We start from the raw sequence: 26,537 nt of genomic DNA on the forward strand, positions 1-26,537 counted from the left end.
ATTTTATCCGCACAGTGAAAGCAACAGAAACTAGCGCTGATTCGAAAGCCAAATAAATCTCTGGGAGATACTTCGTCCTAGATAAACTCTGAAAGACTCTCAGATAAGCAGTTAGAAATGGGCAAAAAAACTCCGTAAAGATTAGGATTGGCGAACAAACCATATATTCGCAACCAGGGTTCAAATAGGAGTCTTAAAGAAACAAAAAATCAAACCACACCTTGAGAACTTAGCAACAAAAGCATTTCGAGTCTCTTAACACTATTTGATAAGTGGGCATGACGGCTCCCCGTATTCCCAACACTGCAATTTTGAAAAGTACTAATTGGTACCTTCCATTGGAAATCCCACATGACTATATTTGATGAAAAAAAAAATGTTATACCTCGTTTTTACATATATGGGGACCCCCCTTAAATTCCGTGTAGATGTAATTCACTGTATACGTGAGTGTTCACAGTTGCCACCTGTCCACCGAATTTGGTGTCAGTAGATGTAACCATTTCCGAAAAAAATGCGTGTGACAGACAGACAGTAAACCGATTTTTATATTTGTTTTACACAAAACCTTAAAAAGGAACGAGAAAGGGATTCAAAAGTGAACAAGAGCACTAAATAAGTTCTAATACAGCCCCGTAAGATAATATCATATGCCAGTCCCTCGGGAAGAGTGGAAGGGAAGAAGGTGGTTTTATTGAGTAAAAGAACCCAATAACCGTCCGACAAGAGAGAGCGGTAACTATCGAAGCTTTCCATCTTTCGAATCAAAAATGTCCAGATAGCTCAGTGAGTGTTAGTGTCTTACAGAGGAGGTTCAAATCTCACTGGCGGCAAAACGATTCGTATGGTGACTTGATATCGAATGAATTCCTGAGTCAAATCAGGATCATAATCACAAAGGTCCGCCTGCACAGTCCATAAGTTGTGGAGAGCTCATTTCACCTTAACCTTTACATGTTTGTTATAAAGAAACTTCTTATCTAGAATTCAGAGAGTTGAAGGATTGTATCCCTCGTCACTAGAGGGCAAATATCATTCAGTTTCCTCCTTTTTGTAAATAATAACATGAAACTACATTTAGATTTACTGAAAGTCCAGTGTTATGCCTACGCGGCAGGTACCCATATTAAACCACGAGGACTTACGTTCGCATATATAGTAAGGAGTCGATCAACATACACCATAGAAGTGGCAATAGTACACCTCTTCTCAGGAGAAGTCTTTCATTACTTCTGCCATCAGGTAGCAATCAACACCCACTACGACATACAGCAATCTCTGCGTTAGCATAGCATAGAAGCACTTAATTAAAATATCATGGGCACCATGCCCACCACCCCATCGTGTACTTGTCTTTCAGAGCTACGTCCTCTATCTATGAAACCAAAGAATGAAGAGCAGACCCACAGAATTTTCCACGGTGGTAAGTATGTTGGTTTGCAGTTGGTGGTTAGTATCTTAGCGCCTTCTCACGATGTGATGTTCAACCAGTCTTCGCAGACATTTAAAAGAAAATTATGTTAAGCTGATTTGTCTGAAATTCTTTGGATTTAAATAGTCATCTTTCCCAGACTTAGGTAAAGAATACTATCTGAACGTTTTGCCCAGATCAAGACATACTAGAAAAAAATCCTTGACAGTCGCTTTAGACGCTCTATTTTTTCTTTAGTATGAACAGATGCCATCCATATGAGGTGCCCTAAATTCTTCTAAGAGAATCCAATTGGCCGATTCGTACCTTTTAAGGACTCTGCCCAGCCTGGAAGTCTCTCTTTCGCCTTCCAGTTCCTCACAGTACGTTCTAAATAAGTCTCATTTCGAGTACTTAACGAGCTCCTTATATTCACACTATGAGTTCCTGGCGATTAACCAGTTTTCATACTTATTGCTTTTACACGTACGATTCAGAAGTCGTCTGGTTGATGCATTTCTCGGTTCCGCCAAGGAACTTTTTCATCGCCTTGACTATGGTAATAGGACAAGCCTCTTTTAAAAGTATTCGATTCAGAGTTCCCAATTGATCTTCTATTGCCGAAAGTGTCCTTAATCGCTCGGAAACTACACTTTGTTCTCATGAAGTTTACGAACTTTGTTCAATCCGTTTTCATAGAATTCCGTCTTCGAATTCGTCTGTTCGCCCGCAATAGTCAGACTGAATTCTAAATATCGATTGTCTGCAGTGAGATTTCATCTAGCAACCGATCGTCTCTTATCAACTCTAAGATCTTTGAAGTGTGGATTGTTAAGTTAATTATGTACTTCACTTCTCTTTACCCCTACGGACGTAGGGGGCACCCGACGTTCGTAGTCATAAAACCAGCTGAAGTGGTGAAACCAAATGGCTTCTCTCCTATAAGATTGCATTTGCTACTCCCCCAACAAATATGTTGACTATTCCCTTGATTCTGTACACTCTACCAGGAGGACACGTAGAATCGCAAGGTAAACAAGCGGAGTCAACTATGACGATTTTTCTCTCACATTAATCTGGTATTGTGAGATGACCGCAATAAGGTCCGAGGAAAAGATGCTTCATTCACAAAGGGGAGCATCTCTGCGCGAAATAGGGACGCTAGTACGGAGCACAACAGGGCATTGCTCATCACAGATGTGGTGATCTCACGATTCTTGCCCGCTTTACCGATGACCGTTTGTCCCCTCCTTCCGCCGTAGATTCCGTTTCCCTGCGTCCGATTTCTTTGGACATTAACACACCTGCTACAGCCACGTTCATATCATTCCCAAGGAGCTTCACTTTCTTCCGCGGTGCCGACGGTAGAGGGCTGTGAGCTTTCGAGATTTACGATGTCCAGTCCACTTGGCTCCATTTTCACATACCGGCGTTAAACCAGTAGCGTCCATCTCACAAGCTTTTGTTCCCCTCTTTCTGGTAAGGATGAAGCAGAGGGTTTTGACAGGCCGGATTTATCCTGTACTCCCCCTCCTTAGTGGCTGAAGTTTCCTTCTGCCGAGGCTTCCTCTTCTGCTTACGTATCGATTAACACAGTAGTACCAACTTCAGCCGGCCCGTAATCGCATTTATAGTTTCCCTTAGAGAATTGCCGTACTTTCCTTTCTGGCAGGCGGCGCTCCCATCTAGGGACATGAATCTGGTAAGGCCTGCAAAATCCGCCCTTCAGCTCCAACTTGATCGTTTATTATCACGCATAGATTCGAAGTCTGTGACGGCTTAGCAATTGGAGAGTTTAAATTCATAGATTCCATCTTTGCCTTCAGGAGTCGTCTCGGATCTTTAACGGGTTATTCGCGATACGGGAAGTGACATCCCTTATGTGCCCGAGTAAGTAGTTTTGACCCTATAACTGTCAGTATACCCCCACCCTAGGTAGTAACCTTAAGAAAGCCTCTCGGTGAAGAGCAAAGCACAAATGACCGGTACATGTGCGAGTTGTCGACAGCTCTCTGACGACGGCGATGGGGTGATGTGAACCTAGCTTTGTCAAGGTGATAGGTATGAATTGTATCAGGGGCCAGTCCCTTTGGGCCGTTGCTCCGAGCAAGCGCTGATCCACCCGTTACTTACAAGGTTAGCCCTTAGGGAACTTGGCCAGCTCTTTGTCCCTGAGGGTTTAGCAACATAGATCCACACCCGTTTCTAACTATTTCAGCCACCTCCCTTGCATCCCGACGTAGTGTTGCGTTTTAACACGGGAGCCGTACTCCTTAGTTCAGTGGAGCTTTAGTTAGGTCTTGCATCCACTAATATGAATGCTGAGCCATGCACTCGGTATAGACTAGTACCGTTGTGACTTGTCAGGCTCAACAGGTTACGGTGGGCGGGTCATTTAATCCGTATGGATGAAGATGATCCAGCCCGGAAAGTCTATAAGGGCAATATCTATGGTAGAAAAAGAAGACGAGGCAGACCATGCTTGAGATGGAGCGATGGCGTAGGTGAGGTGACGCCAGACAGCTTTTAGGGGTATCGAATTGGCGGACCTCGGCGTAAAACCGGGATGTCTGGAGTTCCGTATTAAGGCAGGTCTAGACCGGATACCGGTTGTTGCGCCGTTGATGATGATGATGATAGTTATGTCAGAACGGGGACCCTCCAAGTTCCTTTCCGAGACCTACGAATGCCTAGAGGTAAAGTTGGCTTGAGTGGTGACCTCACAAGTTTTGAGCTTTTTCGAAAAGCATCCGGTGTAGATCTCATTTCCACTTCACTAAGATCTCTTGGAGCATTAGATGCCAAAGTAGCCAAGTTTTCCACTACTGAGACACTGCGGTCGTTGGATATCGACGGCCATATTTGGCTTGATATCTGAGTGTCCTTCCCATAGCCAATTTTTGTCCACGGGTGGGCGTTTACTTACCACCTGCCCGGGGTGCGCATAGGCATGCCCGTGCACGCAAATCTCCTGATGCGTGCATTTGCATCCCCATAACGCATCCACCGAGCGTTCTCTTGTCCGCACGAAGGGACGCGCCTGATGGAAGATTTGGCAACTCTACACAGAGGGGCAAGGAGGTAACCACCTCAGTAGCCCCCTTGCACAGCCTCTTTTCGGGTTGACGTAACTTTAACAGAAGTAGAAAGGCAGGATCTTTTTTTTCTTCTATATATTCTATTCACCTTCTTACTCTCCGGGGGTATAGTTTTATCACTGCGGGAATAAGCCTCAAAATTAAACCCTATCGTTTAAAGGGATGATGACCGCCAAAGTCCTTGAACGGAATTGGAAAAAGATCACTTTTAGCTCTCTTCTACCTATCCTCGCTATTCTATCACCCTCACGGGATAGGCTAGAAAATGCAACTTGGCATGATGATATAAAAGGAACCCCACTTTGAGGAGGCATAGGATTTTAAGGGGGATGGGCACCACGAGTTTTTATCGGGTTTGAAGAAGGGACACCAACCCCTTCCTCTTCCATGAACTTTCCACCCTCTCCGGGGATGGGGCTGAAAATTCAATCTTCATAAAAGTTGTAATTCAGTCGTCAGCTGGAAAATGTTGCGCACCGAAGCGCAATATGCCCATACACAAAACAACGCGTTGCGCAAAAGATTTTAAACACGCCTATACATTGGCAAATTATTGAGCAACAGTCTGGGTTTCGAAAATTGTTTGATAGTGTATGGGCCCTATTAGACTAACTTTTTATTTATTTGATGAGGACAATACACAGAAAGCAAATTCCTTATTACATATTGTCCTCAGAGGGAGGAGCAAGTGAATGGCTTATTTTACGCTTAAAGTTAGAGAGGGAAATAGAGTCAAAGGACCCAAGCTGTAGGGCATTGCAGGACCGGCAAAGCCTCGGGATCTGAGAGTGAAAGTAAATCTCGAGCTCCGCGAAGGATACATCAAAAATGTCCGCATTACGTGTGTTATGAAACGAGGCGATACGGGAAGTAATATCCGAGTTGGCGGAGCAGTCCATCAGAGAATTGCAGAGTTTGAAAAGAGTACACATATTAAGGAAGATACGGCGGGGGAGGGGAGATTGAGAATGCGGACTCGTGACGGATAATCAACCCGTGGAAGGTTCTTTTTGTAAAAGAGGGTCCGGGTGAATTTGCGTTGTACAGCTTCAAGAGCGCGGCAGTCATGGATGCGGTAGGTGGACCAGACTACACAGCAATATTCACGGATGTTTCTGACCAGGGAATTGAAGAGTGTTAAGGAGGGCTGGATTAAGGTAAAGTCAGAGGAGGAACGTAGGATGAAACCAGACATTTTGGAAGCTCTATTGATAAATGTCAACGAAGTGGGAATTGAAATGAATTTTATCGTCGAATATTACACCCAGGTCTTTGAAGGAGGTCAATAGTGAAAGGGGTAGTCCACCGAGAGAATAGGAAAAGGATTTTGGGGAGGGTTTAAGGGAATAGCGCATCCAGTGGCATTTGCTGATATTCAGTATAAGCTTGTTGACCGAACACCAACGAACTAAATTATCAAGGTTGGACTGTAAGAGAACACAGTCCAACGGAGCGGAAACAGAGTAAAAACAATTTAAGGTCGTCTGCGTAAAGCAAATACGGGCAGTTGAGGATGGAGGCGAGGTCATTGAAAAAAAAAACAGGAAGTATAGGGGGCCAAGTATAGAACCTTGGAGTACACCAGAGGAAGGAGAGAAGGAACCAGATGAATGACTATGAAAAGAAACTTTACAGGAACTGTATGAGAGATAGGAGGAAAGCCAGGAGATGACTGAGGGAGGGAAGTCTAGTAATGAAAGTTTAGAGTGGAGAATGTTATGGTCAACGATAGGCTTTGGCGAAATCGGTATAAATAGCATGTACCTCATGTCGTGAATTCAAGATTTTGCAACAAAGTTGGTAAAGACCAGAAGATTTGAAGCCGTTGATATATGTTTCACGAAACCATGCTGCTCTTTGACTATAAGGTGATCGAAGTGCGCGGTCAACCAGTCGTTGACATATCTTTCCAGGATTTTGGAGCAAGAGGAGAGAAGAGAAATGGGGCGGTAGTTCACAGCAAGGGAAGGGTCTCCGCTCTTGAGGATAGGAATGATAAAGGCCTCTTTCCAGAGACGGGGAAAGTAGCATTCATCTAGACTTTTGTTGTAGATTATACACAGGGGGAGGGAAATGTGTTTTCTACAGTTAAGGAGGAAGAGATTAAGAAGCCCATCGGGGCCAGGTCCAACATTGGGGCCAAGATTACCAATGAGGAACTCAACCAAAGAAGGCGCAAGAAGAGGAATGGCTAGAGATTCGGAGGAGTCTGCAATTATGAAAGGTGTAGGGGGTGGAGGACTCGAGGGAGAAAACACTGAAGAGAAGCAGGTGCAGAGAAGGTCGCAGGATTGTTGAAGGGAGTTGGTAGTGGGGTCAGCGAAGCTGATAGAAGAAGGGAGAGATTGAGTGGGATTACGAGAATTGCGAGCGTGAGATTAAAACAACAACTAAACCGTTGATGAAAGGAATTGCCTGAATTGGAGCCTCCCTGGATAGCTGAAAGGCTAGCGGAAATAATGTGTCAAAAGGTCCCAGACTAGTTCTCGGATGACGGGGAGGTATTTAGTTGACAATCTGACAACATACCATTGCAGGAGTCCATTCTGTGCGTAAAAGCATTCACCTATCCTACTCCAAGAAAATTATGTTTTACGCATTCGACGAGACAAGGGTATGTCAGAGCGGAAGTAATAAGTTCCCCTGAACGTTTGCGTAATGTATTTATAAAGCTCTGTGTAAAATAAGGCTTTGTTTCACACAAAGCTTGAAAATATATTACGCAAGATTCCTGGGTCGTTTGAGGTTCCAATGGAAATCATCCAATTTTTGCGAGCTAATAAGACAAATTTTTTGTGATTCATGATGCCGACATTTTTTCGTTTTACCAAGGGGTTAGCCAGTAGATATGGAAAAGTCCTTTTGTGTTATTTTTTGTAACTCAGACTTTATTACCACCACCAACCAATGTTTGTATTGTTCAAATCAACACGAATCCCCCTAAAATACTTTACTCCAAAAAGCATCAGGGAGTGCACTCCATGCCTACTGCAATTCAATTTTTCAAATTCAAACTGCCAAATCGTGGCTGTTACGGATCGAAACCCCAACGTGTGCTTATTGAACTGTTCGAGTTTTGCTGGGGAAGGACGACGAAGACGCTTCGCATATTTCTGAAGGAAAAAATAAATGAAAACCACATTTTAGCGAAAGAGTAACGTTTTTTGTTTGCGGCCGCCTCGTTTTTCTGTAGAATTCGGCTGATACCGAGAACCCAAAAAAAAGGAAAAGAAGAGAACACGCCAGAGACGAGGCAGGCACAGCCGGCAAAATTTGCACATCGTACACAGAATATAGCTTGCGCAGCGCAGCCCCCATCGAGCCCCCCGACCTGTTTTGGAAGCCTTACGAGGCAGGGAAAATACGAGGAGGCGCTAATTGCCCACCGAGAGTTGGGAAACTCGTGAAAATTCGCGAGCGAGAAGTCTCAGTGCGCAAAAAGCGCATGTGCATTTCCGTCTCGGAAAATTCATTCTTTCAATCTTTTGTGCTCGTGGTAAGTGGAACAAGTTTTCTTCTGCTCTTTTAAGATCCGGCGAAAATCATGGAAAATTCTAGCATCTTGTCTCGAAATTAGTTTCTAACGGCGACTAAATGCTCCGCGGTTGATTTGCAGTATTTATTTCGCGTGTTTCGTAGAAAATTTCCCGGAAAATCTTTTGTGATAAAACGGTTGCTCAGCGCACATTTTCCATGGTCCTAGCCGGCAATGACGAATTTTACCGGCAATCTACCATTTTTCCTGAAAATTTTCCTATACAAATCCCACTAAGTTCCTTGTAGTTTGCGGTGTGTACTGATCGTAACGGAAACTGTGATAGTTTTATGTAAAAAGAAAAGTGCCCTCGACTTGTAGAAATTTTAGAAGTAGAATTAGTGACCAGCGTACACCCACGTCATGCGGGAAAATATGTCACTCGACAAAATATGCATTTGGCCAAAATCCAAAGAAAATTGCTCAGAAGAGAAAGAAGCCAGTTCGCGAAAAATCCGTGAAAAGTTGCTGGCCGTGCTGAGGCTGTTCCGGAAAATCGCCGGTCGCAAGCATGTCTCCTTGATCGAAGCATTCGAGAACGAGCACTACTGCTGAGGCCGCTGGAAGGCTGGTGGAGACGTGGCTGGGGTGGCTGAAATCGATAATGGTGACGGACACGGGGTCGCTTCCTTCGAATACACCTCCACTCCGTGGCTGTCGCCTCCGCTCCACTGCCGGCCGTGAGTCGGTTCGTTACCGTCGAGTTTCGATTTTCCAATTTTCTGTTTCCCACTGCATTTTATCTTGACCTGCGTTGGGGACGTGTTGAAAGCTTTCATTTTTCCTTGGCTCTTGTGAAAATTCTATTTGGAAATTATACTCAAGTAATTGATTAGATCTTATAAGTTTATCTCGCTTGCGTGAGCTGTAGCTGTGATTTGCGAATATAAAATTAACGAGTTTAGTCCCAGCGAGGCTGCATCTCCAGTTGGTAAGATTCCGAATTTTCCTCAAGGACACTAATTTTCCTTTAACTTTTATTTGGCTTTTTGTTTGGAGTGAAAAGTTTGTTACTAGCGATTAGCGGGTGCAATCTATCTCGAATATGCTAGCTCCCGTCTAGCGCCCCAGTGAAAAATGGATATGATCTCTGCACAAGTGAGCAATCGATAAATCAAGGGTACTTGGCTTCCGGCCTTCCACCCACATACATACATACGTCTCCAGGTTTGCAGACAATGTCGTTATCGTAGCAGCCGGGAAGCATTAGTGTGAAAAGCGTGTTTGTCCGGTAGAAAGCGGTGAACTGTAATACTAAATCCGATTCTATCTAATTTTTTCGTGAAAGTATCTTTCCCTCAGTTGTGAAATTCACACGGACTTCTGACTCGCACTATCTACATGCCTGGGATCGGAGCTAATCTGTTTCAAGTTCGGTTCAGAGATTCGTGATTAGAAATTTCCTCCAAACACGAGAAGGTAATTAGAAAAAATCGAGACGGGGGTAATCGATATCCGGTCAATAGTCAAATAATGACTCTTGAATTGCCGTCTACGTGCCACCCTGCAATTTTTTTTTCGAAGGAAACATTTATTAAAGTGGCATATTCCATTTGGCTATAAACGAGAGGGGTACTAGCTAGTTTCCTTTCTATGTCTATGCAAGTGCAGTTGCTCACGGAAATAAGATTTTCCGAAAACTGATCATAACTTTTAATTATAAAATGCAAGAATCGGAAAACAAAGCAAGGGTATCTATTTTTTCCTATGCCATCATCAGGTGCAATGACTCAGCCTTAATATATGGATATCTACGATACAATTTAAGATACCGCATTGCAATTTTTAAGTTTGAATCTTGTATTCTCTCCTCAGATAATACCAGCAACGAGAAAGTTGCAATATTTTGAAATTTCAAAGTCGAACCAAAGCCCTGATCAGCATTTTGTAATTGTAAATTTCGCGAATATTTCTTTCGAAAATCCCCTTTCAGCCTATCTAGGACTTTGTGGAACTCAAAAGATGTTCGGACTTCAACCTTGTAAGAACGCCTAGAGTGTATACTATATGAAGCATTGGTTCAAATTGGAGCTGACCTCTAGGATATATTTTATCGAAAAGGCTCGATCTAACGATCGCTTCCTATAGTTTTCAAACCTCAGAATCGCAATGCTGCGTCATCCATATGGTTCACGCGGCTTGCCCTTTGCAATTTACGCAATTTCATAACTATGGTTGCAATTAAACACGCAGATATACAGTTCCTGATTTCATCAAATTTCCTTACAGCAATCCAGCATGTCGGAAGTTTAAGCCACTAATTTCCCCACTAACAACCCATGGTTCTTGAATGAGGTATGTACATGTCTTGCAGCTATTGATCCGACAACAGTCGTCGCTTTACAATGCTGCAAATTTATCTGAGAGAAATGGCACCTCATCTACGATTCAGATGGAGATGTCGTGGGCTGCATGTTCCCTTCGATGGTTTTAGAAGCCGACACTTGTAATGTGATGGCCCCAAGCCCGTGGTAGAGCCGGTAGCCAGGTTGTTCCCGAATCTTCTTAATATCTGCTTCAAGGACGCCGATAGTGATTAAAGTTTCCGGTCTGCCGGCTCTTCCCTTTGCTTTGCTACCTAGTAGCATCCAGGTGGAGGTGTTGATCATTACGCTCCTCTTCTGGAACCCGAGAAAAAAGTCCTTCCTAAACGATGGTAGCTGGGAAACCCTCTTCAGGGTCAGTCGCGCACCTTTCCACATATCGTTGACGGAAGAGCAGTCCTGTCTAAGCCACTCGTTCGTGCTTTCGTCGGCAGAATTTATCCGTAACATTTTAATGTATAGATCTACCGATTCGAAGCGTAGTGTAATCCTTTACTTTACACGTAGAACTAAACCAATAATTCACATTGAAAATGATATCCTTTTTGTGTTAGGAGCGTTTGCTCTTGCTGGCGGTCGGAAATAGAAGGAAGTTCATCTCGGCAGCTTCGTGCCAGGCCGCCAGGTGTGTGGCGCTAGTTCAGTGTGTCGGCGGAGACGTTTACACTGTCGGCGATGCAGTCGGTGGTCCACGTTTTCGCTGTGCCGCTATATCACTCTGCTCCTATCCAAACCGCGTCCCTGAGCAGATGCAGCACCCTCCTCTGATATCTAGCACAGGGTCGACAGGGAGCCGCAGGTTCTCCCCGTACACTATCTCTACGGTGTTGGCCATGAACTCTTCTCGATGGGCTGCGCGAAGGCCGAGGAGGACGAAATGCAAGGACTGCGACCTCAACGCGTGATCCCGTGCCATTTAGGCGGCCTTCAGCGGATGGAATTCAATCGTTCTGTGGCGTTTGAAACCCAAGGGATTGTCTAACTTCGAGAAAAGAGTAGGCACAAACTGCATTCCCTGGTTCGTGATGATTACAGCTGGTACACCGAGACGCTGAATCCATTCTCGACAGAGGGCCTTGGCGTGTGAGGTAAATCAGTCAAAGGTATTGCTTCAGGCTACCTCGTAAACATGTCGATGATTGTGAGGCAATACTTGCATCCGTGCGACTCTCGCAAAGGGCTAATGGCCACCCTGGTGATTGCCTTATGATCAACCGCGACGGAGTCTGTGGCCTCCGAGATGCGTGACGAAGCACTGTGTCTGAGGCATCGACGAACACGGCTAGGGGTACATCTTGCCCAAGAAACGCCAGAAATGTAAAATCACCCAGCTGTTTGACGGTTTTAGACGCCTGGACAGCCTCAGTAGACCATTCAACCTTGGGAGGGTCTTTCGTTTCGGGCCCAGACTAGTAAGGGTTGAGGATCGCTTGGTAATAAGCGGCCTTCGGAAGGCATTTTTGCAAGCAAATTTATTACATCGTTCAACCATGCCTACTAACCATGGCTGTTAAGATACGAACTACATCTAATGGGTGCTTATTGGGAGACACCGTCCTTCCTACATTATCTCCGTTGGTCGGCAGAAGATGTTTGATTGTATGTGTCACTCAAACTCGTTTCTGAGTTAAATGCAGAGTTTTTTAGTTCCGAGAGTTAGGCTGTTACCAAAAGCTATGAACGTTGCCTCATACTTGTAGAGGCGTAGCTTGTTACATCACGTTTGGAATAAAGTCAACTGCGACTGGTGTGATCTTGCATCCACCATCGAGAAGTAACAAGAGAGCCTTTGACGGTCTCAACGTCCAAGGGTCACTGAAGCCAGTGATTACTTGATATCCTATTATTATTATTTTGCTAAGATGATGTCGCACTACGTCCTTAAAGAACTATTGTGCCTCTTTTACTGGTTATAGCGCACCTATTAACAATAGTATTACAATAGTAGTACAATTCTACTATATTCCCGACCTCCAAGTCTTTCAACTTTGCATCTGGTATTAAATATTCTCCCAGTTGCCTCGCCCTACTTTGAACAAGTGTCGAACACTGGCCCAGAACATGTATAAAGGTTTCGACATGCTCGGCACAGAACTTGCAGGCGGTTTCAGCAGATATTCCTAGCTTCCCTAGATGATGATTTAGTCGGCATTCTCCATTCTTGGTTGGCTCGCCCAGTATAGTTCCCCCAATCGTTCCTCCTCATTTTTAAATGTCATGAACCCGTTTCCAACTCCACAGTTCTGGCCTTTGTAAATGCGTCCTTGCTCCCTCCTTGGCCAGTTCGTCCACTGCCTTCCAACCCAACGTGGCTTGGAGCCCAAAGTATCCAGACATTATTGTGCAAGCCGCGCGTATTGAGTCTCTCAATTCATTCCCACATCAGATTAGAGTTCACCGAGTTGGGTCTAAGTGCCTTGATCACCGCTTGGCTGTCAGTCAGAATAGCAATGTTCTGCTCCCTGTAGTTCCTTTGGAGATTAAAGGAGGCACATCTGCCTATCTGGAATAGGCTAGTGTTCTTACCCATTGGCTTCAAGTACATTTTCCTTGGACCAATGACCCTGGCACCCGCTCCTTCTGCTACGGGGGAGCCGTCAGTGTACCAAATAATCAGTTGCTGGTTTAAGCCGTATGTCACAGACATGTTCTCCCCGTTTGTCTTGTTACTCCAAAGTGTTTCTAACTTCTTTTCGAAATGAAACCTCGTTGTCATGTTAACCTTGGTATCAATAATTCGAAGTGTCGCCTAGAAAGGATATCAATCCTCCTTCGATTTAGACAGCCCCCCCCCTCACTGATAACCCCGGGCATCCTGCTTGCATCTGTATGTGCAGATGGAGAGGGGTTAATTCCAGATGGACCTCCAGTGATGCCGTTGGGCATGTCCCCATTGCCCCACTGATGCCCACGCAAGCCAGGGAGCTGGGAAATTAGTTCTGAGAAGCGCGTATATTCTGTGCTTCTCGGTAAAAGTCGCATCCTCCTTCAGAAGATATTGCTCCGTCTTTGGCTAGCCTGGTTGCTTCTATGGTTTGTTCGATCCCTTTACAGAATTCCATTCCCTGAATCTGTTTCGTTTTGCTTTTCTGATCGCCGTTGCTATACGCCGTCAGTTCATTTTTGGCAAAGATTTCTTAACTCTGTTGTCATTCTCTATATTCCACCAGGGTACATCCCTTGATAACTTAACCGTCTTAGCCTCATAAGCGCGTCATTGACGCTTATGAGGCCAGTTATCAAGCTAAGATAGTTAAGTCTTCAAGGGATGTGCCTTAGCGGAATATGAACCTAGAGATTTTCCACCACTATTTCTAGTTCCAATTTGCTCTTGATGTCACCGCCCCTTTGAATGAGAGCCATGTTGTTGCTGAGGTGCGTTGCATAGGAATCCCAATTCATTCTTTTGGGATTGCTTATTTTTTTTTTTTATTTCGGAGTTGCCCTCAATTAGACATAGAGGGGTCTGTGATTAGACATAGAGGGTTCATCCGACAGCCTCCAATTCCCAACCAACCCATTCATCAGAGAATTCCGTAGAGTTATGTCTAGTGCCTCTTGTATATTGCTCGTCTCGAATGTTGGAATGTTTCCCATGATGAATATATCTAACTTATTGCTAAGAATAGATACAAGAGGTATTCGCTTCTTCGACTGCTGTCGCTGCCTCCCCAGGCTTCGTGTTGGGCGTTGGCATTGCAGATGAGGAGAAGCGCCGACGCCTTTCTCTCACATTACTCCGCCAGTCTAGCAACTAGTTTCGGTTGGATCTGGATGTCGTCTTCTGTGAAGTAGCCTGATGCTACGACTGCATCTCGAGTGGTCTCCCCGGCTTCCAAAGAGACTTGGATAGCCACAAGGTCCCCGGTCAGGAACTCTGAAAATTATCTGCATGCTTCCTCTTTGCAGATTGTAAATCTGCCCCGGTACACCCAGGGCTCCTGGGCGAGCACAACTCCAATGTTCTCCTTGGAGCTTACTCTTGCCGTTAGTGCTGGTCATTTTCCCTGTTATTGTTTGGAACTTTTTTCTAGCGTCGGAGTATGAACCCCCTCCTCCGAAATGGCGCTTTCCTGTCCACCCTAAACCCTAACGAACCTATGTCTAGCTTCTACTCTTCACTGAGCAGCAGGTCTACTTCCCTGACTGATTCAGTCCTTTCTGCCTCTATAGCCTCTGAGATTCCTTCGAGGACCTCGGTAAGTTTTCCACCCGATGTCTCCTCCGAAGTGTCTTTCCTCGGCTTTTCTTTGTGCATAAGTATGTTGCCAAATCTATAGTTGATGTGGTAATTCCGGTGTTTGATTGCCTACACCGATCATCTACCCCGATCGTGAGGAGTCTACCCTTGCCCTCTACCTTGCTTCTCTCCATAACCACGTAGAAATTCTCAATCTGAATGATGAGGCCCAAGAGATCTTCTGTCTCTATCGTCGTGGCTTTCGGAAGACGCACTGTCACCATTGATTGATAACGATTTCCCCCGCGCCCGAATTTTTGCCGGTGGTTCCGATTAAAAAAATTTTGCATTCGTTTTTGGGTATTCAGACCTCTTTTCTTATAACGCTCGGCTCAAACGAATCAATTTCAGTCTTACCAATTACCCGTAATGAAATCACCAGGCTGCAGAACCTCATACACAATTTCCTTTTGGTCGCACCAGATACCCAACATGACCTTCGAACCATGGATGTTCGGCGTTGGTGTTGGTGTTGTAGTCGACAGCAACGGTTGACCGGGCCTAGCGTAGTATATTTTCTTCTTGGGATTATCATAAAATATCCAGTTCTCATCTCAAGTCATAATCCGATGTAAAAACCCTTTCTGTTTTGCCTTTGAAGTAGCTGCTTGCAAATGCACAATCGCCTTTCCACATCTCTCAGTTTAAGTTCATAAAATAATTAGTTTCCTCGCTTGTGGATCAATCTCACGGGTTTTAATTATACTGAAATTGCTTGCTGTGTCACTCCCAATGATTTTACAAGCTCATCTTCGTCGAGTAATACATCGAATTCTTCGTCTACGAATTTTTTTGGTTGTCCAGGATGAGGCTTGTCACCATCTTTTATCACTTGCAGCATTGTCACCATACACTTCCACAAGCATTCTATGTGCTTCAGCTGCTCTTTTTTCCAATTGAAACAGAAAAGTAAAATTTGCTGCAAATGTTCTTTTTCTTGAGCATTTGTCCCGTTCACAAGCGGGGTCGGCTCGTCGTGATCGGTTTCGCCATTTGGCTCTATCGAATGCCTGATCTGGGTGCAATCTCAAGTCTTTTAAACCGTTGTTTCAGCCTGCCTTTTGATCGTTTACCATCGACTTCGATGTTCAGACCAATCTTGGCAAGTGAATTCTCGTTAGCATGATTTGCGTGACCATACCATCGATCCATGCAACCCCATAAAGATCGCGGATATTCTCATTTCGGATGTGATCAAAACGTGTCACGCCACTAGTCCAACGCATCATGTTCGTCTTCATTACCGCAAGACGCCGTTCATTGTTTTTTATAGTCGGCCAACACTCAGAACCATAGAGGGTCACAAATGCTGCCTAGTTACCACAAAATTCGACATTTTTAACATAAAAGAACCGGTATTTTGCGTAAAACTTAAAGCAATATCTACTGTATATTGTTGACCTATATCTACTCTTTCTGACATAGCCGCACTCAGCTGTCTATGTGAAACATTAATGAAAATATTTTATAATTTAATGCTAGTAGTTTTGATGAACAATGTCGTTTTAGTTTTCCATATACACAATATATTTTCTTATTCAGAATTCACTAAGCCAATCTTACCTTTACAGGTATCATTAATCACCCCACTCTAGAAGTGTGCACACCCGAGAAAGCATAGCGTCATCGTTTATCTCAGAAACTGGTTTGTTTCATATTTAAGTTCTAGCGTAGAGTACTCGCTGTCAAAGGAAGAAACATGGGTAAAGAGAAGACACATATTAACATTGTCGTAATCGGACACGTCGACTCTGGTAAGTCGACAACAACTGGTCATTTGATCTACAAATGTGGTGGTATCGACAAACGTACCATTGAGAAGTTCGAAAAGGAAGCTCAGGAAATGGGTAAAGGTTCTTTCAAGTACGCATGGGTCCTTGACAAGCTGAAAGCTGAACGTGAACGTGGTATCACCATTGATATTGCTCTATGGAAATTTGAAACAGCCAAGTACTACGTTACCATCATTGACGCACCTGGACATCGGGACTTCATTAAGAACATGATCACTGGTACTTCCCAGGCTGATTGTGCTGTATTAATTGTTGCTGCCGGTACAGGAGAATTCGAAGCAGGAATCTCGAAGAATGGACAAACCCGAGAGCATGCTTTACTTGCTTTCACTTTGGGTGTAAAACAATTGATTGTCGGTGTAAACAAGATGGATTCGACTGAGCCACCATACAGCGAATCTCGCTACGAAGAAATCAAGAAGGAAGTGTCGTCATACATTAAGAAGATTGGCTACAATCCTGCTTCCGTAGCGTTTGTCCCGATTTCTGGATGGCATGGTGACAATATGCTTGAGGCATCTGAGAAGATGCCGTGGTTCAAAGGGTGGACAGTTGAACGAAAGGAAGGCAAAGTTGAGGGTAAGACTTTGATTGATGCCCTCGATGCCATTTTGCCACCCCAACGTCCAACTGACAAACCATTGAGGTTGCCATTGCAAGATGTTTACAAAATTGGTGGTATCGGCACCGTGCCTGTCGGTCGTGTAGAAACCGGCATTTTGAAGCCAGGTAAGTATCCAAATACTCAGGTTTATTCGATCGTTATTGAACAATTTCCCTGTAGGGATGGTGGTCTGCTTCGCTCCAGTAAACCTGGTAACTGAAGTCAAGTCAGTTGAAATGCATCATGAAGCACTTCCAGAGGCTTTGCCAGGCGATAACGTTGGTTTCAACGTAAAGAACGTATCTGTGAAGGAACTTCGTCGTGGCTACGTTGCTGGCGACTCTAAGAACTGCCCTCCGAAGGGAGCTGCAGACTTTACCGCTCAGGTGAGTTAACTTCGTCTTCATATTCTACTAAGTTCTTACTTTTGATCAGAACGTGATATTAATGTTGTGTGGCTCGTTTTTCCTTTTTATTAACGAGGCCATTGCTGCGAAAACAACTACAGTGAAAACTCTCATGGGTGGACACCGACGATCGTGCAATTTCTGTCCGCTCAAAAGAGGGTGTCCGTCCATAAGGAGGAATAATACAATTTTTCGAAAAAATTCTGTTGATTGAGGTCACGTTTGTAAGAAAATGAATGCACAAAATTTTTATTTTATTCTTTACCAGGCAAAACTTGAACTACAGATTTATTCAGTTTTTATTTACATTTTTCAAAAAACTCTGAAATTGTGGAGTGACGTAACATTTTCTGTTTTCCTTCCAAAAATATTGTCATTTTTACAAAAAAAAAACTAAGCTTGAAATTATTTTCAAAGCAGCCTGATTTAACAGCACCTCTAATGCTTCCTCAGGCCTTCAGTGCCAGAATCCTCTTCATCTAAGCAGATTTCGCTACTGGAACAGTCGATCTCAAGCTCTGGGAGTGTTGATGGGGGGAACTGGTGGCTAATTCTTTATCGATTTCGAGGGATTCTGTTGCGTCAGAATAGCCCTCCCCAAGTGTTTCTGACAACTGAAAAATAGAAGGTTTTCTAAAGCAGTTTATAATCGTTACTGGCTGCACCTTAATCCAGGCTGCTTTTATCATATGCACAGCCTCTAAGACGTTAATTTATTTCTTCGGTGAAGAAGTGTCAATACTTGCCAAGTTGTGTTTAACATGCATTCTTCAATAGTGAATTTTGAAATTTTTAATAACGCCTTCATCGGCTGACAAGCTGATGTGTTGCCTGGAGGAAAAGTAGTTTCTATATTTTGTAATTGCAAATCGAGAGAATGCGAAGTTTCATTGTCTAGGGAAAGTAAAATTTTCCTCCTTTGCTGCCTAATTTTTTGGTCAAATTCCATTAGCCACTGAATCATTGACTCGCGTGTCATCCACACCTTTTTATTAAAATGCCAAATTATTGGCAACGGCTTGATGTCCATAGAGGCAAATGCACTGGGACGTGCGGCTATCCCAATCACGATTTGAGAGTAAGCCTTTTGTTGGATAATGCTCTAAAGAAAAGAGCTGTTCCGGCGGCATTATAAATGGTGAATATAACCAATTAGAAGTGCTGGAAGTTTTTTTTTAAAATTGTTCAAAGTCTTCTGGATTAACAGCAGAGGCTTCGCCAGACATACATCGAAATGCTATGTTGTGTCTGCTGCGAAATCCTTGCAGCCAACCGCTAGATGCAGTGAAATCTTTACTTCCAAGGCTCAAAGCCATTTCCTTGGCCTTCTCTTGAACAAGTGGTCCCTATGATGGACTGTTTTGACTTCATCATCATCATCAACGGTGCAACAGCCAGTATCCGGTCTAGGCCTGTCTTAATAAGGAACTCCAAACATCCCGGTTTTGCGCCGAGGTCCACTAATTCGATATCCCTAAAAGCTGCCTGGCGTCCTGACCTACGCCTCCAGCAATCCATTCGGCCGTTAATGCTTCCTTGTTACGCACAATAAGGGAAGCCTGCGTCTTTCCTATGTCAAATCTGTCAAGTCAATTTAATTTAGAATATCTATTTTCTCTTTTGCTTCGTCATATGAAGGCACCATTCGGAGCAGGGACGGAGTTCTAAGTTGCTTCTGATCTAAATTTTTGGACCGTTTCCAATTCATTTCGGCTAGCCAATATCACGATTGTCCACAATTGTACGTGGATGCCGAGACTTCCGTATTCGAAATGGTTGTCATTTAGTATAACCTCAGACTTCAAAGGCCCCTTTTATGTAGACCTCCGAGACTACCATAATTGGAATCCTTACACGTGATTCTAAACCCTCGTACGAATTGAACACGATTTTTTTTCTGTAATCTTTGTGCCGTTCACAAGCGGGGTTGGCTTGTTGTTATCGGATGCGCCATTTTTCTCTATCATCTAGATCTGGATGCAGTTGCGAGGTTTTTGAATCACCATCTAACGTATTAGGTCATGGTATTTTCGGCCGACCTCTTTTGGTCGCTTACCATCGACTTCGATGTTCAGACGAACCTTTCCGGGTGAATTTTCGGTAAAGCGAATTACATGAACATTTCCCACGATCGGTGCCACCCCATATCGATGGCGGATATCCTCATTTCGGATTTGATCGATGTGAACCACTAGTCCAAAGCAATATCTTCGTCTTCATCACCGCAAGATGCGTTTCATTGTCTTTTATATTCGCCCAACACTCAGAACCGTAGAGGGCTACAGGGCGAACGACACTACGGTGTATTTTAGATTTGAGACGTTCGTTGATACCTCGATCACAAAGAACACCAGTTTTAGAACGCCACTTCATCCAGGTTGTGCTAACGTGTGAAGGAATTTCATAATGCAGCAGCACCATTGGCTGATAGTATTGACCCGAGATATTTAAATTGATCAGTTCTGGGCAAGTCACTACCATTGACAGGGATAGTGTCTATTTCACGGGGATCGGTCAATCTGAGACCCTGTTGCATGAGGCGATCATTCCATTTTGCTTAAAATCATTTGCATAAAGCAATGTATAGAGCCCTGGACAGTGGATCGACGTCCAGTGTTCATAATAAGAACGAAGAGGAGTGGTGACGTGGCGTTTCCTTAATGCACACCGACAGAGATACAAAGCGTTTTTGATATAAACAACACATTTCGAACTGTACTTTTCGGATTGTGGTAGAGCAATTTAACTCAACCCATGAGTTCTTCTGACACTAGGTATTGTCGTAGAGCATATCAGATGAATTCATGTAGCACACGGTCAAACGCTCGAGCTTGATTCACGGTTATTTGAACGAGTTGCCAAGAATTTGTTTATAAATCGAATGGTATGGGGCAGCAACCGGATTGGATGGTAATTTGCATATGCTATTGGGCTACCTTTCTTTTTTCATAATGGAACTATGCTGGAACTTTCTTGCCAGTTAGATGGTGTACCAGCTTCCTGAATAACCCGATTGAAGAATTCACTGGGCCACAGTCTTGGGTCCGAGATCTTCGCTTTCCAGGTCGCGTCAGGTCCTGTTGCTTTCCCCGATTTCATTTGTTTTATTGCTTCCTCGATTTTAATCGCGCTTGAACGACGTGGCAGTTACGTCTCTGTGGTTTAACATGAATACCTGTGTCGTCCGTGGTTTTCATAAGACACTGATTAATTTTGTGGCCACAATTAGAACCCCGCTGAGACAAACACAATGGTACCAGTCTATACAGAGTGTATGGTTTCCCCCTAAATCTTTACCGAACTGTAAAGGATGGCGATTCCTATGGTACCAGTATAACCCTGGAAAAGTTTCGTAACCTACTGACACTTCAGAAGAGTCCCCGTGCAGACTCGGGTGAGATCGTCCTATCCTCGGTCAATTAGTTTTGGTTTGTCGACTAGGTTGCTGCCCCGTCTTCCTCATCGCCACCCTTGAGCACCAGATGCGTTGAGAGGTGGATTTCCTCCAAATGCTTGTGAAAGTGCAGGATCAACAAAGTCTTCATTTGAAATCCATCGCAACTCGTCGGTAGGTAAGCAAAATACCGTTCTTGTGATTAATGCAACAGAAGTATTCGATATCCATCCTGTGTGCGTAGGAGTCGACTTTTGACAAGTCGATGCAGATTTCTCTCACCATCCCGAATGTCCAGTTTATCACAAAAATCTTTGTATTGGAACGCTCAAATTATTAATCATTTTTCCTTTTAAACTTTTCACTTCCAAATTGGTGCGATTGAATGAGACAATGTTGCGCTCATACACGAAATTAGCACACACATTTCATATCAGGGGAGTCCCCAAATTACTTTGTGGACTTTTACGTTTGAATTCCTACGCACAAGTTCGTGCGTCGTGTACGTGCAAGAAGTCCGTGTCCGGTTATGAGGGTTTTTTTTGTAATTATAAAATTTACTGTCCGCGTTCGGTCAATAGAGGTTTCCGCCCAAGAGAGGTAAATTGTTCTGACATATGTAAAAAAATCAGAATCCGAGAAAAAATGTCCGCCTATGTACCTTGAATTTTTGCTAGTGAGTAGTCACTAGGAATTCCTATGAACTAATATGGCATACATAATACAATCTCCTGGTATTCGAAAATAATATGAGATTTATTTTATAATTTTGCAGGTAATTGTCCTGAATCATCCTGGGCAAATCGCCAACGGTTACACTCCTGTCTTAGATTGCCACACTGCGCACATTGCTTGTAAGTTTGCTGAGATCAAGGAGAAGTGCGACCGCCGTACCGGCAAGACCACCGAAACTGATCCGAAGTCGATAAAATCGGGCGACGCTGCGATCATCAATTTGGTGCCAACTAAACCCTTGTGCGTTGAAAGTTTCCAGGAGTTTCCGCCGCTCGGGCGGTTTGCAGTACGCGATATGCGGCAAACGGTCGCGGTGGGTGTTATAAAGTCTGTAAACTTTAAAGAGTCGACTTCGGGTAAAGTCACAAAAGCCGCCGAGAAGGCACAAAAGAAGAAATAACTAGAGGGCCCCGAGAAGCAGATTAATAACACTATAATAAATGTTGAAGAGAAGCTAAAGAATCGACAACATCCAGATGAATTGACTCTTCTGCTCCTGCTTTGCAATCGCAAGGGCGGGGTTTCGAGAGATACGAATGACACTGACATCAATATTATTAATACCAACAACAATAAAACTTATATAATATATTACGCTTTTCTTCTATTTTATTATAATTGTAAGATGAATTGCAAGAAATCTAATCACTATTTGAACTTACAACATCTGAGAAATTTCAACATTAAAAATATTACTAACAGTAACGAGAATAAGGATATTAATATAAACCACAATGATAGAAGGAGAAGTTACACGAATGCCGATTTTATTGGTACCATTCAAATTATTGATGTAATTGTGAGCTTTTGTTGCATATTTTACCACTATCATTTGCATTACCGTCATCGCAAGGCGTTCCGCAGGAAACCAAAACTCATGACCGCGCCTGCATCACCACCATCCAGACATTCACTCCCGCTCATCTCAGTGCTAATGCGAGACTTCAAGGCAGATGCTTATGCGAATCCCACCAAGAACTTAACAATATTTGACGCCCCCAGCCCCATCCCAGTACAAAGTCTGCCTGCATCCCAATCCTGCGATCATTTCCCTTTCCCGGGCTCATCATTTTTCCATTTGCTCATGTCATTTTCATTGAATTTTTTATTAATCTATTTTAAGAAATTTTTTATATCTATAGTTATCATACTCGAGAAAAATAGTGGTTACAATAAAATATTTTCTAATTATTGTAAGCTAGCGACAACAACTGCAAGATTCGGAGTTTTTCACAATGATTTGATGGATTGTTTATAATAATTAGCGCTGTTATGTTTGTTGAATTTGCTCCTTTGTTAACTGTACCATTTACTGATTTTCATCGCTTTCAAATACTTTCCACATGGCCGAGTCGATTGTTTCTATGATTTTTAGTAAGCATCTGTAAGTTTCGGTTCCACGATGCACGCACGCTACTACTACCGCTAAGGGATGGTAGCGTGAAACCAGGCTTTTACTCAGTTTGCATTGTTGGTGTTATACATACGTAATACGTTACTTCGCGAAAAATTCAACATCAGATCATTGAGAAGCAGATGGAGATTTTGAGATTCAACTTGTGTGCACATGGTGTAAGCACAACAGCCCAGTTAGATTTGAAGGAGTTGCAGGCGTTGAATATATTACCATTTCCCCTGTTTTCTCCAACCCTATACATTCCTCTTAAAAGTCACCTATAAATGTAATGAACACAATATGCATACATATGTAAAGAGCCTGATGCATTCTATATGTTGTACACGTGGGAAAATGTAAAACATTATACCAATAAAAGAGGCTTAATAAAATATCAAATTTCTTCCTGTTTTACTAAGGATCTTTCCTTCGTCCACAACTGTATATGGGAATCCTACTATGTTCCTTCGAATTTCTACTTAAAGATTTTGCCATTAACAGGTGTTCCAACTAATCACTTACAGCATGTCTCTTCTAATAAATTGTTCCAGCTCAAACTACTTACGTGGTGGATACATGGCATCTAATACAACGCTTCCCTGTAAATAATACCTGGTCCGCACATTTTACTAACACCCGGAACCCCGTATCGATCGCGGATATCCTCATTACGGATGTGATTAAAGCGTGTTACGCCATTAGTCCAACACAACATCTTTGACTCCATTACCACAAGACGGCGTTCATTGTCTTTTATAGTCGGCCAACACTCAGAACCATAGACAGCGACAGGACGGACGACATTGCGTAAATTTTAGATTTGAGACGTTCGTTGATACAAGAACACCAGTTGTGGAACGCCACTTCATCCAGGTTGCGCTAATGTGTGAAGCGACTTCATAACGCTATTCTCCATTGGCTGATACTCGAGATATTTAAATCATTCAGTTTTGGGCAGGTCACTGCCGTTGACAGTGATTGTGCCTGTTTCATGGAGATCAGTCGTCAAAAATTCAGTTTTATTTAGATTCAATCTGAGATTGTGTTGCATGAGGTGATCATTCCATTTGTGGACAAATTGGTCGAGATAATTTTTGCTATTAGACGCTAGGAAAACATCCGCATAGAGCAGCGTATATGGCGCTAGACGTAGGATGTCCCGTGTAACAGTGCGCATAACAAGAACAAAGAGGAGTGGTGAGAGGGCACTTCCTTAATGAATATCAACAGAGACACGAATTGGTTTTGATACACCCGCCACACTTTGAACTTTACTTTTCGGGTCGTGGTAGAGCAGATGAACCCAGCGCAAGAGTTCTTCTGGCACTATGTAAGTGTTGCCATAGAGCATACCAGATAAGTTCGTGTGGCACACGGTCAAACGCTTTCTCTAGATCCAGAAATGCAATGTAAAGAGGGCGATGTTTCTCACGGTGTTTCTCCATGAGTAACCACGCACCGTGTATTGCGTCAGTAGTTCCACAGTTCTTGACGAATCCGGCTTGATTCGCAGTTATTTCAACGATTTCGCGAATACGGTTGGTATAGGAAAGTAATCGGATCGGACGGTAATTTGAACATTCTGTTGGACGCGACACCCGTGTTGAAACGCTACACCACGCCGAGGTCCAAAGGCCTCTGTCCGCTTGAACGTAACCAACAACCCCCATGAAGCTCCCACTAGGGGGCCAACCACAACAACCGAGCTGAACGCACATACAACAGGAATTCTCCTGAAATATGTGACTTCAGGGGCTATCCCGGTTTCCATGGTACCTTGGTAAGTTTTCATGACCTATTGCCACTTCAGATGAGTATTCGTGCATGGAATGAGAACTGAGGGAGCGGGATGAGATTTTTACTGATGATCTAAGGGAAGTTGTGGGGTCAATGAGGGACTTATTATGAATATCGACTAGCAAACCATAGTGGCACAGGAAATCCGCGCCTAACATGGGTATATTGATGTCCGCGATTATGAAGCACCAAGAAAACGTTCGTCAAAGTCCTAAACTCAAGTCTATCTGCCTGTAGCCATACGTGCGGATCGAGGAAGAATTTGCTGTCGCGAGTTTCAATAATTGTGATACGAACCGGAACTTCAGCGCTTGTATCGACCAGGTAGTTGCACCGGCTCAAGAGGTCCTAGATTGTAAGGCAACGTGTTGCTGCATTTCTGGTAGCCGTCACCAGAACTGTAAGTCTAATTTATTTGGTGAGAAATTGTTGCGGCTGGTAGATGTTTTAGTCTTTTCAGCGAATCTACGATGGTTCCAGCATGACCCGGTACTTGCCGAAGGTCCCGGCGACCTACTAACTGATCTAGTCCTACTCCCCGAACGCACGTGGATCCCATGAATTTTGTCCGCGATGACGGCTAACGTTTCCGGAGACCCCGAATCCGCACCCGTCAGGATGGCATGTGCGCTCTCCAGAGCCTCTGCAGCCACAAAGACTGTAACAGCTCGGTGCCGACTTTGTCACCACCCAACTGCTTCATTTCACGCAGCAGTTGGCTTGGCGCAAAGTCACCTAACATTAAGTTTGTCAGTAAGTGGTTAAATTTAGCCATCCCACTTACTGATAAGCGTCTTACGAGCTAATCTTTTAATTGCCTATAGGAGCAGTCCTCGAGGACGTCGGAGACAAGTTCAACGATCTCCTCGCTCCGCCCGAACAGTGGCTAATTAAAACGAACGGCATCCGCTGCGACGCCGTCCAAAGTGAATTGGTCCACGAGTTGCAGGAACTGTGCTGCCACGATCCTACGACAAAACGGCAGCACCAGTTCGGCCGTGGTAGTTAGTGAGGACATCGTTAGTGGAAGCGAACAACCCAAGGGAGAAAACGCAAGGGGAAGTTCCAGAACCAAAGAAGCGAAAGAGCGGAGGAGAAAAAAATGCGGCCAAGCACCGTCTCTTACGGCGTTCTTTTCTTTATGATGACGTTAACGGGGGGGAGGAGGAGGGGTGTGGCTCATTCAGTGGGAGTATTTTCAGTTGCCTTCGTCGATTGTAAATTCGCCTTTGCTCAGTGGAATTTCGTTTCAGGGTCACCAATTGTGTTTTAAACATTTTATTTTATTATTTTTATTTCTAATTTTTTCAACTTAATTTAAGTTTCTAATTGAATTGAGAGGAGTAGCCTCTCTCCTTCTGCTTGACTTCTCAAACTCCAACAGACACCGAAAATCAATTTTCGCTGTCAAAAACTTTAACTTGATTGAGTCAAAGTGTTTCAGGGGGTTTTCTTCTTTCTCCAGTGTTAATTTCCCCTAGTGGCGTGACTCGTTTTGATCACATCCGAAATGAGGATATCCGCGATCGATATGGGGTTGCACCGATTTTGGAAAAATTTCGAGAGAGGCGTCTTCGATTGTATGGTCACGTAATTCGCGCTAACGAGAATTCACTTGCCAAGATTGGTCTGAAAAGGAAGGTCGAAACAACGGTGGCTTGATACGCTGGATGCGTATTTAAAAGCCTCGTGATTGCATTCAGATCAGGCATTTGATAGAACCGAACGGCGAAACCGTTCATGTCGAGCCGACCCCGCTTGTGAACGGGACAAAGGCTTAAGAAAAAGAAGATTAATTTCCCT

General features: G+C 43.8%; 1 protein-coding gene across 2 annotated transcripts; it reads left to right on the forward strand.

Annotated features, from left to right (window-relative positions):
• The first annotated feature begins 7,588 nt into the window (after nt 1-7,588).
• LOC119660125 (elongation factor 1-alpha 2) lies at nt 7,589-22,135 on the forward strand. 2 transcript variants are annotated; one of them, XM_038068520.1, is made up of 4 exons: nt 7,589-8,005; nt 16,180-17,130; nt 17,186-17,391; nt 21,582-22,135. In XM_038068520.1, exons 2-4 carry the CDS (start codon nt 16,308-16,310, stop codon nt 21,939-21,941), a joined length of 1,389 nt encoding a protein of 462 aa, XP_037924448.1. In that variant the 5' UTR covers nt 7,589-8,005; nt 16,180-16,307; the 3' UTR covers nt 21,942-22,135. The 2 variants fall into 2 exon arrangements, with proteins under 2 accessions (XP_037924448.1, XP_037924447.1); XM_038068519.1 differs by lacking the exon at nt 7,589-8,005 and adding an exon at nt 8,621-8,975.
• The last annotated feature ends 4,402 nt before the right edge of the window (nt 22,136-26,537 follow it).

Source organism: Hermetia illucens, chromosome 6 (genome assembly GCF_905115235.1).
Source record: "Hermetia illucens chromosome 6, iHerIll2.2.curated.20191125, whole genome shotgun sequence".
Taxonomy (NCBI): domain Eukaryota; kingdom Metazoa; phylum Arthropoda; class Insecta; order Diptera; family Stratiomyidae; genus Hermetia; species Hermetia illucens.